Genomic DNA, 13,169 nt, shown 5'->3' with positions numbered 1-13,169 from the left:
TTGATCAACCAACCTCACACTACATACTGCCCTCGAACATTTTATTTCCAAAACATCCACCCTCTTCTTTACATTTTTGTCTGAGGCCTACATATTGCATCCATAAAGACATGACAGGAATACTATACAATCTTTGCCTTAGAAAACAGTGACCTCTTTCCATGCATTCCACAATGGACCCAAGACCTTCAACCCCTCACCCACCCTGGCTCATGTCAGCTCACATTCACTGCCATATCTCCTCCCAGGTATCTAAAACAGCCCAATTCCTCCCTCCAAGTTCTCTCCATTCAAATTCAAACAAAATAAATTTTCTCTCCTTGGTACTACACGTAATGACCTTGCTTTTATGGACATTTTCTCTCAGCTATCTCCTTTCATACACTATCCTAATTGCAGTTTCTCACAGCAGCAGAGAGTCATAAGCAAATAACAGTCAACTCAACTCCCAGTCTCTCTCTCTCTCTCTCTCTCTCTCTCTCTCTCTCTCTCTCTCTCTCTCTCTCTCTCTCTCTCTCTCTCTCTCTCCCCAAGAAAATATCCTTGCATTTACCACCTCATCTATAAACAAATCATAAAGCAATGGTGACATAACACACCCCTGCCACAGACCCATCTTCAACTGGAACCACACATCCTCCACTCATCTTATGCACAGACACTGTATTCTCTTGATTAAAACTCTTCACAGCTTCAAGGAGCCTTCCTCCCACTACATATATTCACACTGTTCCACAAAGCATCTCTATCACATGTTATATGCTTTCTCCAGATCATAAACTTTACATACAAATCCTTCCAATTCTCTAAGTATTTCTCACACACATTATTCAAAGCAAACACCTGATGCACACATCCTCTACCACTCCTGAGGCCACATTGCTCCTCCACAGTCTGAAACTCCTTGCACATCAACAAACCTCTCAATCACCACTCTCCCATACAACTTACCAAGAACACTAAACAAACATAACTCTGCAAGTAGAACATCCTCTTTTGTATCCCTTGCCTTTATACAATGGCATTTATACACGCATTCTGCTAATCCCCAGGCACCTCACCATGAGCCACACATGTAAACAAAATTGTAACTAACCAATCAACAATATAATCACCCCTTACTTAAGAAATTAAACTACTATACCATCCATTCCAACTGCTTTGCCTCACTTTATCTCATGCAAGGCTTTCTCCACCTCTTCTCTTTTCCCCAAACTACTTTCCTGTTTCACTTCATCTTATGCAAGGCTTTCTCCACCTCTACTCTTTTCACCAAACCACTTTCCCGCCTAACATGATCCTCTGCAAGCCTATCAATCAGAATATAATATAATAATGTCTCCTTACCATCTTACCAATTCCCTGAAGCATATAAGTGTATGTCCCTCTTTCCTTCTTCTTAAACTTAATATTCTTAATCACCAGTACCTTTTCAGCACACAACACTAACAGGTACCCCATGCACCCCAAGTATAACCTCAACTGCCACATCACCAACTCTCACAATCAAATCATCCATCACGAATACTCAATCCCCAGCATCAAAACAGTAGATGCACTCACTCAGCTGTTCCCAAAAGGCTTGTCTTGCTTCTCTAGTTCTCTTATTTCCAGGTGTTTAAGCACTAATAATTAGCCATCTCTTGTAATCCATTTCATTTTTACCCACATTGGTCTGAGACTCACTTCCTTTCATGCATTCTCACTACTCCTATAGCAGTACTACCCTTGTCCTAACACTAATCCCACACTTTATCCCTAAGAAATTTCCAAACCAAACTTCCCTTCCCCTTTACCTCTGCTTTGCTCAGAGATAAAACATCCAAGTTCTTTTCAAATATACTACCCATCTCACCCTTCTGGTTATACAATGACAACCTAGTCTGAGCCTTCAAGGAGGATGGGCACTCCTCACTTATTCCCTTTTGTTCTGTCAGAGACCAAAAATACAAAGAGGGATGGGTTTATATTCCCTTCTTCCCATCCTCTTTACTTACCTTCCATGACATGTGGGGAATACATGGGAAGTATTCCTTCCTTATCCCCAAAGATCCCACCCTCTTCAGTCACCTTGTGTGACAAAAGGAATTCTGTACATGAGAAGTGTTTTTCCCTCCTATCCCCAGGGATATAATGTATATACCTATTTCCACCTCCAGAAGTCGCTTCTATCTTTATGAGGCTCCAGCAGCACTCAGGAAGCTGGCCACATCCACTAGTCAGGACCACGGGCATAACGTGCAGGGTTTATCTATGTGTGGAGAGTGTAGGATGATTGAGTAGTAAGTGCTCAGTGTGTTCCATGTGGTAGATGCATCATGGGCATGAGAGGTCTTAGGATATGCTGAAAAGGTGTTTGCGGCGTTGTATGGATGGGTGATGCCCTGTTCATTAACTGGAAAGTGTGACTCATCCTTGTTTTGGGAGTGTTGCTCCTGTTAGATGTATGTCTGGTGGGGTAGAGTTTACAAATAAGTTGGAAGGGTGGTTGTTTAGTGCTTGGCAGGTTATTTCAGTATTTACAGGGGTCCCTCACCAACCCTGGTTTTGAATATACATGCTTAGAATAATGTTCACCATTTTACTAATCATGATATCAAGTTTTGAGTACCCACAGTTTCCATAGCATCACCAAAACATTATCCATGCACAAGGTGAGTGTCATGTGGTCACAGGATGCTTTTTAACCTACTACGGCCAATCACTATTTCTATGGAGAGGTCATCCTTAGGCAGTGATCCTAGTGCAATTGCTAAAGAAGCCTTTTGTGTGGCACAGCTGGCCGGCTGCTTAGCGAATACAAAGGCTTGGCATCAGGGGTGTCACACTGCCATCATATAATTACCTTACAGTTTTGTGCATCATTTCTTTGTACTTTTAGTGAATTTGAATGTTGTCTTGTAAGAAAAACATAATCATATTTAACAGCAAACTGTTCATTACAGGACTTAGGTTATGTATCTTAAGGGTCATTACCCACAACCGCCAGTTTCCCATAAACCCTGCACCTTACAAACCACAGTTTTGCAAGGAATATAGCCCCAGTGGTTGGCAAGGGATTTCCATATGTGTTTTTCAGTGTTATATTTGTTGTGACATGGGGAATCTGTAAGAAAAGGTTGCTGAAATTTGAGGAAAGCATAAGCTTTCTATTTCTACTTGGAGATTTGTGGTTTGTTGCACAGAATTGAGTACCAACCAGGGTGAGGTAGGATTGTACCGAGAGGATCTTAATTTCTTTGTATAGATGTTGAGTGATTGTGGATATCTGGCAGCCTATAACTGTTCTGCACCCACTAGTTTGTGAGCTTTGCAGCTTTCTTATATTTGCTATGAGAGAGTAGAAGACCAAGCAGGTGTAGTTTACATTGAAGCACATGAATTGTTTGTAGAGGATGTTAAGGGATTCTTCTTGTCCAAATCTCATACTAGTTAGTGTACTCTGGGCATGTAGTTTGTGTGCTGCTTTCATTAAGATGTTAATGGTGTGGGGATTAAACGTTATCTAATTACCTATTTGTTCTATATGGGGAGGGAGTTTTACGGTCATGGGGCCTCATTTCTTGGAACATTCTCTACTACCACACAAATTCTTAAATCTATGTATGTTGTCTGCATTAACCATGTCCTTATTCATTCTACTCCATTCGTCTACCATCCTTTTTGTGTTTTCATACTTGATCATCATCTCCCAAATTAGCGAGGTAGTGTCAGGAACAGATGAAGAAAGGCCCATCTGTTCACGTCCATTTTCTACCTGGCATGTGTAATGTACTAAAACTAAAACTCCCTATCCATAACCAGGCCTTAGAGACCTTTCCATAGTTCACCCAGGAAGCTTCACATGCTATAGTTCAGTCCACTGACAGCACATCAACCTCTGTATACCACATCATTCCAATTCACTCTATCCTGTGCATGCATTTCATCTCTTGTATGTTCAAGCAGCAATCACACAAAATCTTTTTCACTCCTTTCTTCCATCTCCAATTTGGTCTCCTTGTTCTTCTTGTCCCCTCCAAGTCTGACACATATATCCTCTTTGTGAACCTATCTTCATTTCTCTCCATATGTCCAAACCATTTCAGCAAACCTGCTTCAGCTCTCTCAAATACTCTTTTTCCACACTTCTCTCCTAGCCTTTCAGAACTTACTCATTCAAATCACCTAACACCACACATTGTCCTCAAACATTTCATTTCTAACACACCCATCCTCCTCTACAGAGCCTTATCTACAGCTCATGTACTGCATCCAAATAATATCACTGGCACAACAATACCTTCAATCATACCATTTTTTCCCTCCCAGATAATGATCTTTTCTCCTACACATTGTTCAGCACTCCCAGAACCTTCATTCCCCTTAACCACACTATTACTCACTTTTGTTTCCATGGTTCCATTTGCTGCCACGCCCATTCCCAGGGATTCAAAACACTTCATTTCCTCTAATCTTTCTCTATTCAAATTCACCCCAACGAACCTATCCCTCAACCACGCTAAACTTAATAAGTTTGCTTTTATTCCCATTTACTTTCAACTTCCTCCCTTCAAATATTCTTCCAAACTCAACACGAACTTCTGCAGTTTCTCACTTAGAATCTACCACCACAGCTGTATCAACAGCAAACATCTGACTCACTTCCCAGGTTCTCTCATCCTCTACAGACTTTAATCGCCCATCTCTCCAAGCCTACCATCTACTTCCCCTACAACCCCACCAATAAACAAATTAAACAATCATGGTGACATCACATACCTATGCTACAGACCGACCTTCACTTCGAGCCATTCACTCTCCTCTCCTCCAACTCTCACACATGCCTTACACACTTGATAAAAACTTCTGATTCTTTTTCATACTATTCACCATTTCCCACATTAGCACGGTAGCAATAAGAACAGAGGACTGAGCCTTTGAGGGAATATCCTCACTTGGCTCCCTTCTCTGTTCCTCTTTTGAAAAATTAAAAAAAACAGAGGGGAGGATTTCCAGCCCCCCGCTCCCTCCCCTTTTAGTCACCTACGAAATGCAGAGAATGTGTGGGAAGTATTCTTTCTCCCCTAACCACACGGATAAAAAAAACTTTATATGGTGCATAATACTGAACACTCTTTTCCCTCCTATCATCACCATTTTCTGGGAGATTCACCTTCTAACACTCTTTTTCTTCTTCACCACTGGCAGTCTAAATATGACTTAAGTAGTAATCAATGAATAAGAAAAAAATAAACCTTAATTACAACTTTCATGAAAAACAAAGCTCACTACAGTACTAAAAAAAGTTACCTGCTTGAATTTTTCATTGTGTCCAATTCCAAAGAGTATTAGGTGGCCATGAGAGTCTGTGGTAGCTATCTTAAAGCCATCTGGGGACCATTTGGCATCAAAAAGTGCCCCATATCCCTGACCTTCAATGGTGTTCTTGAAACTCCAGACCATGGTGCCCGTTAAAATGTCCCAGATCATCAACTGACCTGTTGATAATAATGAGGCTTCATGAAAGGAGGTATACGTAAAAATCTTAGGATACTTAAAACTAAAAACTGGCTTCATAACACAAGACCACTATATAATCTTATATAAAAATGAACTTCAATTGAGCCAATGATATAAATATACATGTATACATTAGGATGTAGGCATACACATTCTTATACAAAAAGACAAACATAGAGAGAGAAAGAGACATGTAGGCCCAAGAGGAAAGACTTGTGTGCTCCTTAAGTCCGGCTGTATTTGCCAGTGTTATATTCTTGCAGTTGTGGCTGTTTGTTCAGAGTACAGAACCCTGGTCTTCATCAGCATTCACCCAAAATTTTTCATCCATTCAAGATATATATATCCCTGGGAATGAGGGAGGAAGAATACTTCCCATGTATTCCCTGTGTGTCATAGAAAGCAACTAAAGGGGGAAGGGGTGGGGGCTGGAAACCCTCCCCTTCTTGTATTTCAATTTCTAAAAGAGGATAAAAAAAGGAGTCAAGCAAGGAGTGCTCATCCTCCTCAAAGGCTTAGATTGGGGTGTTTGAATGCAACTGGATGTAACCAAGATGAAAAGAAAAGAGAAGATAGGTAGCATGTGTGAGGAAAGAAACCTAAATGTTCTGGTTCTGAGTGAAACAAAGCTCAAGAGTAAAGGGGAAGAATGGTTTGGAAAAGTCTTAGTAAAGTCAGGGGATGGTGAGAGGACAAAAGAAGTAGCACTATTCCTAAAGCAGGAGCTGTGGGAGTGAGGGATAGAGAATAAGAGAGTAAATTCTAAATTGATGTGGGTAAAACTGAAAGTGGATGGAGATGGGTGATTATTGGTGCTTATGCCCTTGGTCACGAGAAGAAAGATCATGAGAAGCAAGTGTTTTGGGAACAGCTGAAAAAGTGTGTCAGCAACTTTGGTGCACGAGACTGGGTATTAGTGATGGGTGATTTAAATGTGAAGGCGAGTAATTTGACTATTGAAGGCATAATTGGTGTACATGGGATATTCAGTGTTTTGAATGGAAATGGTGTAGAGCTTGTGTATTTGAGCGCTGAAAAAAGATTGGTGATTGGGAATACCTGGTTTAAAAAGAGGGATATACATAAGTATATGTATGTGAGAGTGTAAAAAAGTAAACTCTAAATTGATATGGGTAAAACTGAAAGTGGATGGAGAGAGATGGGTGATTACTGGTGCACATGCACCTGGTCATGAGAAGAAAGATCATGAGAGGCAAGAGTTTTGGGAGCAGCTGAGTGAGTGTGTTAGTAGTTTTGATGCATGAGACCAGGTTATAGTGATGGGTGATTTGAATACAAAGGTGAGTAATGTGGCAGTTGAGGGAATAATTGGTGTACATGGGTGTTCAGTGTTGTAAATGGAAACGGTGAAAAGCTTGAAGATTTGTGTGCTGATAAAGGAATGGTGCTTGGGAATACCCAGTTTAAAAAGAGAGATAAACATAAGTATACGCATGTAAATAGGAGAGTTGGCCAGACAGCACTACTGGATTAGAGCACTACTGGATTAAGTGTTAATTGATAGGCATGTGAAAGAGGTACTTTTGGATGTTAATGTGCTGAGAGGTACAACTGAAGGAATGTCTGATCCTTATCTTGTGGAGGCGAAGGTGAAGATTTGTAGAGATTTTCAGAAAAGAAGAGAGAATTTTGGGGTGAAGAGAGTGGTGAGAGTAGGTGAGCTTGGGAAGGAAACTTATGTGAGGAAGTAACAGCAGAGACTGAGTGCAGAATGGAAAAAGGTGAGAACAAAGGACATAAAGGGAGTGGGGGGGGAATGGCATGTGTTTAGAGAGGCAGTGATGGCTTGCACAGATGCTTGTGGCATGAGAAGTGTGGGAGGTGGGCAGATTAGAAAGGGTAGTGAGTGGTGGGTTGAAGAAGTAAGATTATTAGTGAAAGAGAAGAGAGAGGCATTTGGACGAGTTTTGCAGGGAAATAGTGCAAATGACTGGGAGATGTATAAAAGAAAGAGGCAGGAGGTCAAGAGAAAGGTGCAAGAGGTGAAAAAGAGGGGAAATGAGAGTTGGGGTGAGAGAGTATCATTAAATTCTAGGGAGAATAAAAAGATGTTTTGGAATGAGGTAAATAAAGTGCGTAAGACAAGAGAACAAATGGGAACATCGGTGAAGGGGGCTAATGGGGAGGTGATAACAAGCAGTGGTGATGTGAGAAGTAGATGGAGTGGGTATTTTGAAGGTTTGTTGAATGTGTTTGATGATAGAGGGGCAGATATAGGGTGTTTTTGTCAAAGTGGTGTGTGAAGTGAGAAGGTTAGGGAGAATGATTTGGTAAACAGAGAAGAGGTAGTAAAAACTTTGCAGAAGATGAAAGCTGGCGAGGCAGCGGGTTTGGATGCTATTGCAGTGGAATTTATTGAAAAAGGGGGTGACTGTGTTGTTGACTGGTTGGTAAGGTTATTCAATGTATGTATGACTCATGGTGAGGTGCCTGAGGATTAGCTGAATGCTTGCATAGTGCCATTGTACAAAGGCAAAGGGGATAAGAATGAGTGCTCAAATTACAGAGGTATAAGTTTGTTGAGTATTCCTGGGAAATTAAATGGGAGCATATTGATAGAGAGGGTGAAGGCATGTACAGAGCATCAGATTGGGGAAGAGCAGTGTGGTTTCAGAAGTGGTAAAGGATGTGTGGATCAGGTGTTTGTTTTGAAGACTGTATGTGAGAAATACTTAGAAAAGCAAATAGATTTGTATGTAGCATTTATGGATCTGGAGAAGGCATATGAGAGAGTTGATAAAGATGCTCTGTGGAAGGTATTAAGAATATATGGTGTGGGAGGCAAGTTGTTAGAAGTGAAAAGTTTTTATCGAGGATGTAAGGCATGTGTACGTGAAAGAAGAGAGGAAAGTGATTGGTTCTCAGTGAATGCAGGTTTGCAACAGGGGTGTGTGATTTCTCCATGGTTGTTTAACTTGTTTATGGATGGGGTTGTTAGGGAGGTGAATGCGAGAGTTTTGGAAAGAGGGGCAAGTATGCAGTCTGTTGTGGATGAGAGAGCTTGGAAAGTGAGTCAGTTGTTGTTCGCTGATGATACAGCGCTGGTGGCTGATTCACGTGAGAAACTGCAGAGCTGGTGACTGAGTTTGGTAAGGTGTGTGAAAGAAGAAAGCTGAGAGCAAATGTGAATAAGAGCAAGGTTATTAGGTACGGTAGGGTTGAGGGACAAGTCAATTGGGGGGTAAGTTTGAATGGAGAAAAACTGGAGAAAGAGAAGTGTTTTAGATGTCTGGGAGTGGATTTGGCAGCGGATGGAACCATAGAGGCAGAAGTGAATCATAGGGTGGGGAAGGGGGGCAAAAGTTCTGGGAGCATTGACGAATGTTTGGAAGTCAAGAACATTATCTCAGAAAGCAAAAATGGGTATATTTGAAGGAATAGTGGTTCCAACAATGTTATACGGTTGCAAGGCGTGGGCTGTGGATAGAGTTGTGTCGAGGAAGATGGATGTGCTGGAAATGAGATGTCTGAGGACAATATGTGGTGTGAGGTGGTTTGATCAAGTAAGTAATAATAGGGTAAGAGAGCTGTGTGGTAATAAAAGAGTGTGACTGAGAGAGCAGAAGAGGGTGTTTTGAAATGGTTTGGTCAAATGGAGAGAATGAGTGAGGAAAGATTGACCAAGAGGATATATGTGTCAGAGGTGGAGGGAACGAGGAGAAGTGGGAGACCAAATTGGAGGTGGGTGGGAGACCAAATTGGAGGTAGGTGGGAGACCAAACTGGAGGTGGAAAGATGGAGTGAAAAAAATTTTGAGTGATCGGGGCCTGAACATGCAGGAGGGTGAAAGGCATGCAAGGAATAGAGTAAATTGGAATGATGTGGTATACCTGGGTTGACCTGCTGTCAATGGATTGAACCAGAGCATGTGAAGCGTCTGGGGTAAACCATGGAAAGTTGTATGGGGCCTGGATGTGGAAAGGGAGCTGTGGTTTCAGTGCATTTGACATGACAGCTAGAGACTGAGTGTGAACGAATGTGGCCTTTGTTGTCTTTTCCTAGCGCTATCTCGCGCGCATGTGGGGGGAAGGGGTTGTCATTTCATGTGTGGCAGGGTGGCGACGGGAATGAATAAGGGCAGACAGTATGAATTATGTACATGTGTATATATGTATATGTCTGTGTGTGTATATATATGTATACATTGAGATGTACAGGTATGTATATTCGCGTGTGTGGACATGTATGTATATACATGTGTATGAGGGTGGGTTGGGCCATTCTTTCATCTGTTTCCTTGCGCTACCTCACTAACGCAGGAGACAGCGACAAAGCAAAATATAGTATGACTCATGGTGAGGTGCCTGAGGATTGGCAGAATGCATGCATACTGCCATTGCACAAAGGCAAAGGGGATAAAGGTGAGTGTTCAAATCAGAAGTATAAGTTTGTTGAGTATTCCTGGGAAATTATATGGGAGGGTACTGATTGAGAGGGTGAAGGCATGTACACAGCATCAGACTGGGGAAGAGCAGTGTGGTTTCAGAAGTGGTAGAGGATGTGTCGATCAGGGGTTTGCTTTGAAGAATGTATGTGAGAAATACTTAGAAAAGCAAATGGATTTGTATGGAGCATTTATGGATCTGGAGAAGGCATATGACAAGAGTTGATAGAGATGCTCTATGGATTGTATTAAGAATATATGGTGTAGGAGGCACATTCTTAGAAGCAGTGAAAAGTTTTTATCGAGGATGTAAGGCAGGTGTGCAAGTAGGGAGACAGGAAATTGATTGGTTTTCAGTGAATGTCGGTTTGCAGGCAGGGGTGCATGATGTCTCCATGGTTGTTTAATTTGTTTATGGATGGGGTTGTTGGGGTGAATGCAAGAGTTTTGGAAAGAGGGACAAGTATGCAGTCAGCTGTGTATGAGAGAGCTTGGAAAGTGAGTCAGTTGTTGTTCGCTGGTGAAACAGCGCTGGTGGCTGATTCGTGTGAGAAACTGCAGAAGCTGGTGACTGAGTTTGGTAAAGTGTGTGAAAGAAGAAAGGTGAGAGGAAATGTGAATAAGAGCAAGGTTATTAGGTACAGTAGGGTTGAGGGACAAGTCAATTGGGAGGTAAGTTTGAAAGGAGAAAAACTGGAGGAAGTGAAGTGTATTGATATCTGGGAGTGGATTTGGTAGCGGAGGAAACCATGGAAGCGGAAGTGAGTCACAAGGTGGGGAAGGGGGTGAAAGTTCTGGAAGCGTTGAAAAATGTGTGGAAGGCAAGAACATTATCTCAGAGAGCAAAAATGGGTATGTCTGAAGGAATAGTGCTTCCAACAATGCTATATGGTTGCGTGGCATGGGCTATAGATAGATTTGTGCGGAGGAGGGGGGATGTGTTGGAAGTGAGATGTTTGAGGACAATATGTGGTGTGAGGTGGTTTGATCGAGTAAGTAATGAAAGGAAGAGAAATGTGTGGTAATAAGAAGAGTGTGGTTGAGAGAGCAGAAAAGGGCATTTTGAAATGGTTTGGTCACATGGAGAGAATGAGTGAGGAAAGATTGACAGAGGATGTATGTGCAGAGGTGGGGGGAACGAGGAGAAGTGGGAGACTAAATTGGAGGTGGAAAGATGGAGTGAAAAAGATTTTGAGCAATCGGGGCCTGAACATGCAGGAGGGTGAAAGGCGTGCAAGAAATAGAGTGAATTGGAACGATGTGGTATACCAGGGTTGATGTGCTGTCAATGGATTGAACCAGGGCATGTGAAGCATCTGGGGTAAACCATGGAAAGTTTTGTGGGGCCTGGATGTGGAAAGGGAGCTGTGGTTTTGGTGCATTATACATGACAGCTAGAGATTGAGCATTAATGAATGTGGCCTTTGTTGTCTTTTCCTTGCACTACCTCGTGCGCACAAAGGGGGAGGGGGTTGTCATTCCATGTGTGGCGGGGTGGCGACAGGAATGAACAAAGGCAGTATGTATGAATTATGTACGTGTGTATAAATGTATATGTCTGTAAATGTATATATAAGTATATGTCTGTAAATGTGTATATATGTATACACTGAAATGTACAGGTATGCATAAGTGCGTGTGTGGACATTTATGTATAAACATGTGTATGGAAAGGATCACAATTTTGCGCGTGATCAAGATATTCCTATGAGTCCACTGGGAAAATGGGAACTTATCGTGTTTCATTTTCCCAGTGGACTCATAGGAATACATGTGTATATGGGTGGGTTGGGCCATTCTTTTGTCTGTTTTCCTGCACTACCTCGCTAACAGGGGAGACAGCGACAAAGTATAATAAATAAATAGATATGAAATAAATGTATGTGAGAAGGAAAGATGGTCAAAGGGTGTTATTAGATTACGTGTTTATTGATAAGCATTTAAAAGAGAGACTTTTGGATGTTAATGTGCTAAGTGGGGCAGCTGGATGGATGTAGGAGGCAAAGGTGAGGATTTGAAAAGATTTTCAAAAAAGAAGAGAAAATATTGGGGACAAGTTTGGAGAGGAGACTTGTGTGAGGAAGTACCAGGAGAGATTGAGCATAGAATGGCAAAAGGTGAGAGCAAATGATGTGAGGGGAGTGGGTGAGGAATGGGATACATTTAGGGAAGCAGTGATGGAATGTGCAAAAGATCCATGTGGCATGAGTAAGGTGGGAGGTGGGTAGATTAGAAAGGGTAGTGAGTAGTGGGATGAAGAAGTAAAGTTGTTTGTGAAAGAGAAAAGAGAGGCGTTGGACGATACTTACAAGGAAGGAAGGCAAATGGCTAGGAGATATATAAATGAAAGCAGCAGGAGGTCAAGAGGAAAGTGCAACGGTAAAAAGAGGGTAAATGAGAGTTGGGGTGAGAGAGTATCATTAAACTTTAGGGAGAATATAAAGATGTTTTGGAAAGAGGTAAATAATGTGTGTAAGACAAGAAAACAAATGGGAAGATCAGTAAAGGGGGGGCAATGGGGTAAGTGTAACAGGTAATGATAAAGGGAAAAGGAGATGGAGCAGGTATTCTATTCTGAAGGCTTGTTGAATGCATTTCATGACACGGTGGCATATATAGGGTGTTTTGGTCAGGGTGGTGTGCAAAGTGAGAGGGTCAAGGAGAATGTTTTGGTTAAGGGAGAAGAGGTAGTGAAAGCTTTGAGGAAGATGAAAGCCAGCAAGGCGGCAGGGTTTGGGTGGTACTGTAATTGAATTCATTAAGAAAGGGGGTGACTGTGTTGTTGATTGGTTGGTAAGGATGTTCACTGTCTGTATGGATCACAGTGAAGTGCATGAGGATTGGTGGAATGCATGCATAATGCCATCGTACAAAGGCAAAGGGGATAAAGGTGAGTGTTCAAACCACAGAGGCATAAGCTTGTTTAGTATTCCTGGGAAAATGTATGGGAGGGTATTGATTGAGAGGGTAAAGGCATTTACAGAGCATCAGATTGGGGAATAGCAGTGTGGTTTCAGAAGTGGTAGAGGATGTGTGGATTAGGTGTTTGCTTTGAAAAATGTGTGTGAGAAATATTTAGAAAAGCAGATGGATTTGTATGTAGCATTTATGGATCTGGAGAAGGCATATGACAGGAATGATGGAGATGCTTTGTGGAAGGTCTTAAGAGTAAGTGGTGCAGGAGGTAAGTTGACAGAAGCAGTTTTTATCAAGGATGTAAGCCATGTGTACAAGTAGGAAGAGATGAAAGTGACCGATTCCC

At 41.9% G+C, this 13,169-nt stretch overlaps 1 protein-coding gene across 6 annotated transcripts in view; it reads right to left on the bottom strand.

Moving 5' to 3' along the window:
• BRWD3 (bromodomain and WD repeat-containing protein) overlaps nucleotides 1–13,169 on the bottom strand; it is a 385,638-nt gene that overhangs the window by 252,237 nt on the left and 120,232 nt on the right. For all 6 annotated transcript variants that reach the window (XM_071688832.1, XM_071688831.1, XM_071688833.1 and 3 more), the window contains one exon: nucleotides 5,293–5,480. In XM_071688832.1, the coding sequence (XP_071544933.1) occupies nucleotides 5,293–5,480 (188 nt within the window). The remainder of the gene's footprint in view (nucleotides 1–5,292; nucleotides 5,481–13,169) is intronic.

Source organism: Panulirus ornatus, chromosome 46, assembly GCF_036320965.1.
Source record: "Panulirus ornatus isolate Po-2019 chromosome 46, ASM3632096v1, whole genome shotgun sequence".
Taxonomy (NCBI): domain Eukaryota; kingdom Metazoa; phylum Arthropoda; class Malacostraca; order Decapoda; family Palinuridae; genus Panulirus; species Panulirus ornatus.
This window is presented reverse-complemented; position numbering and strand designations above follow the sequence as displayed.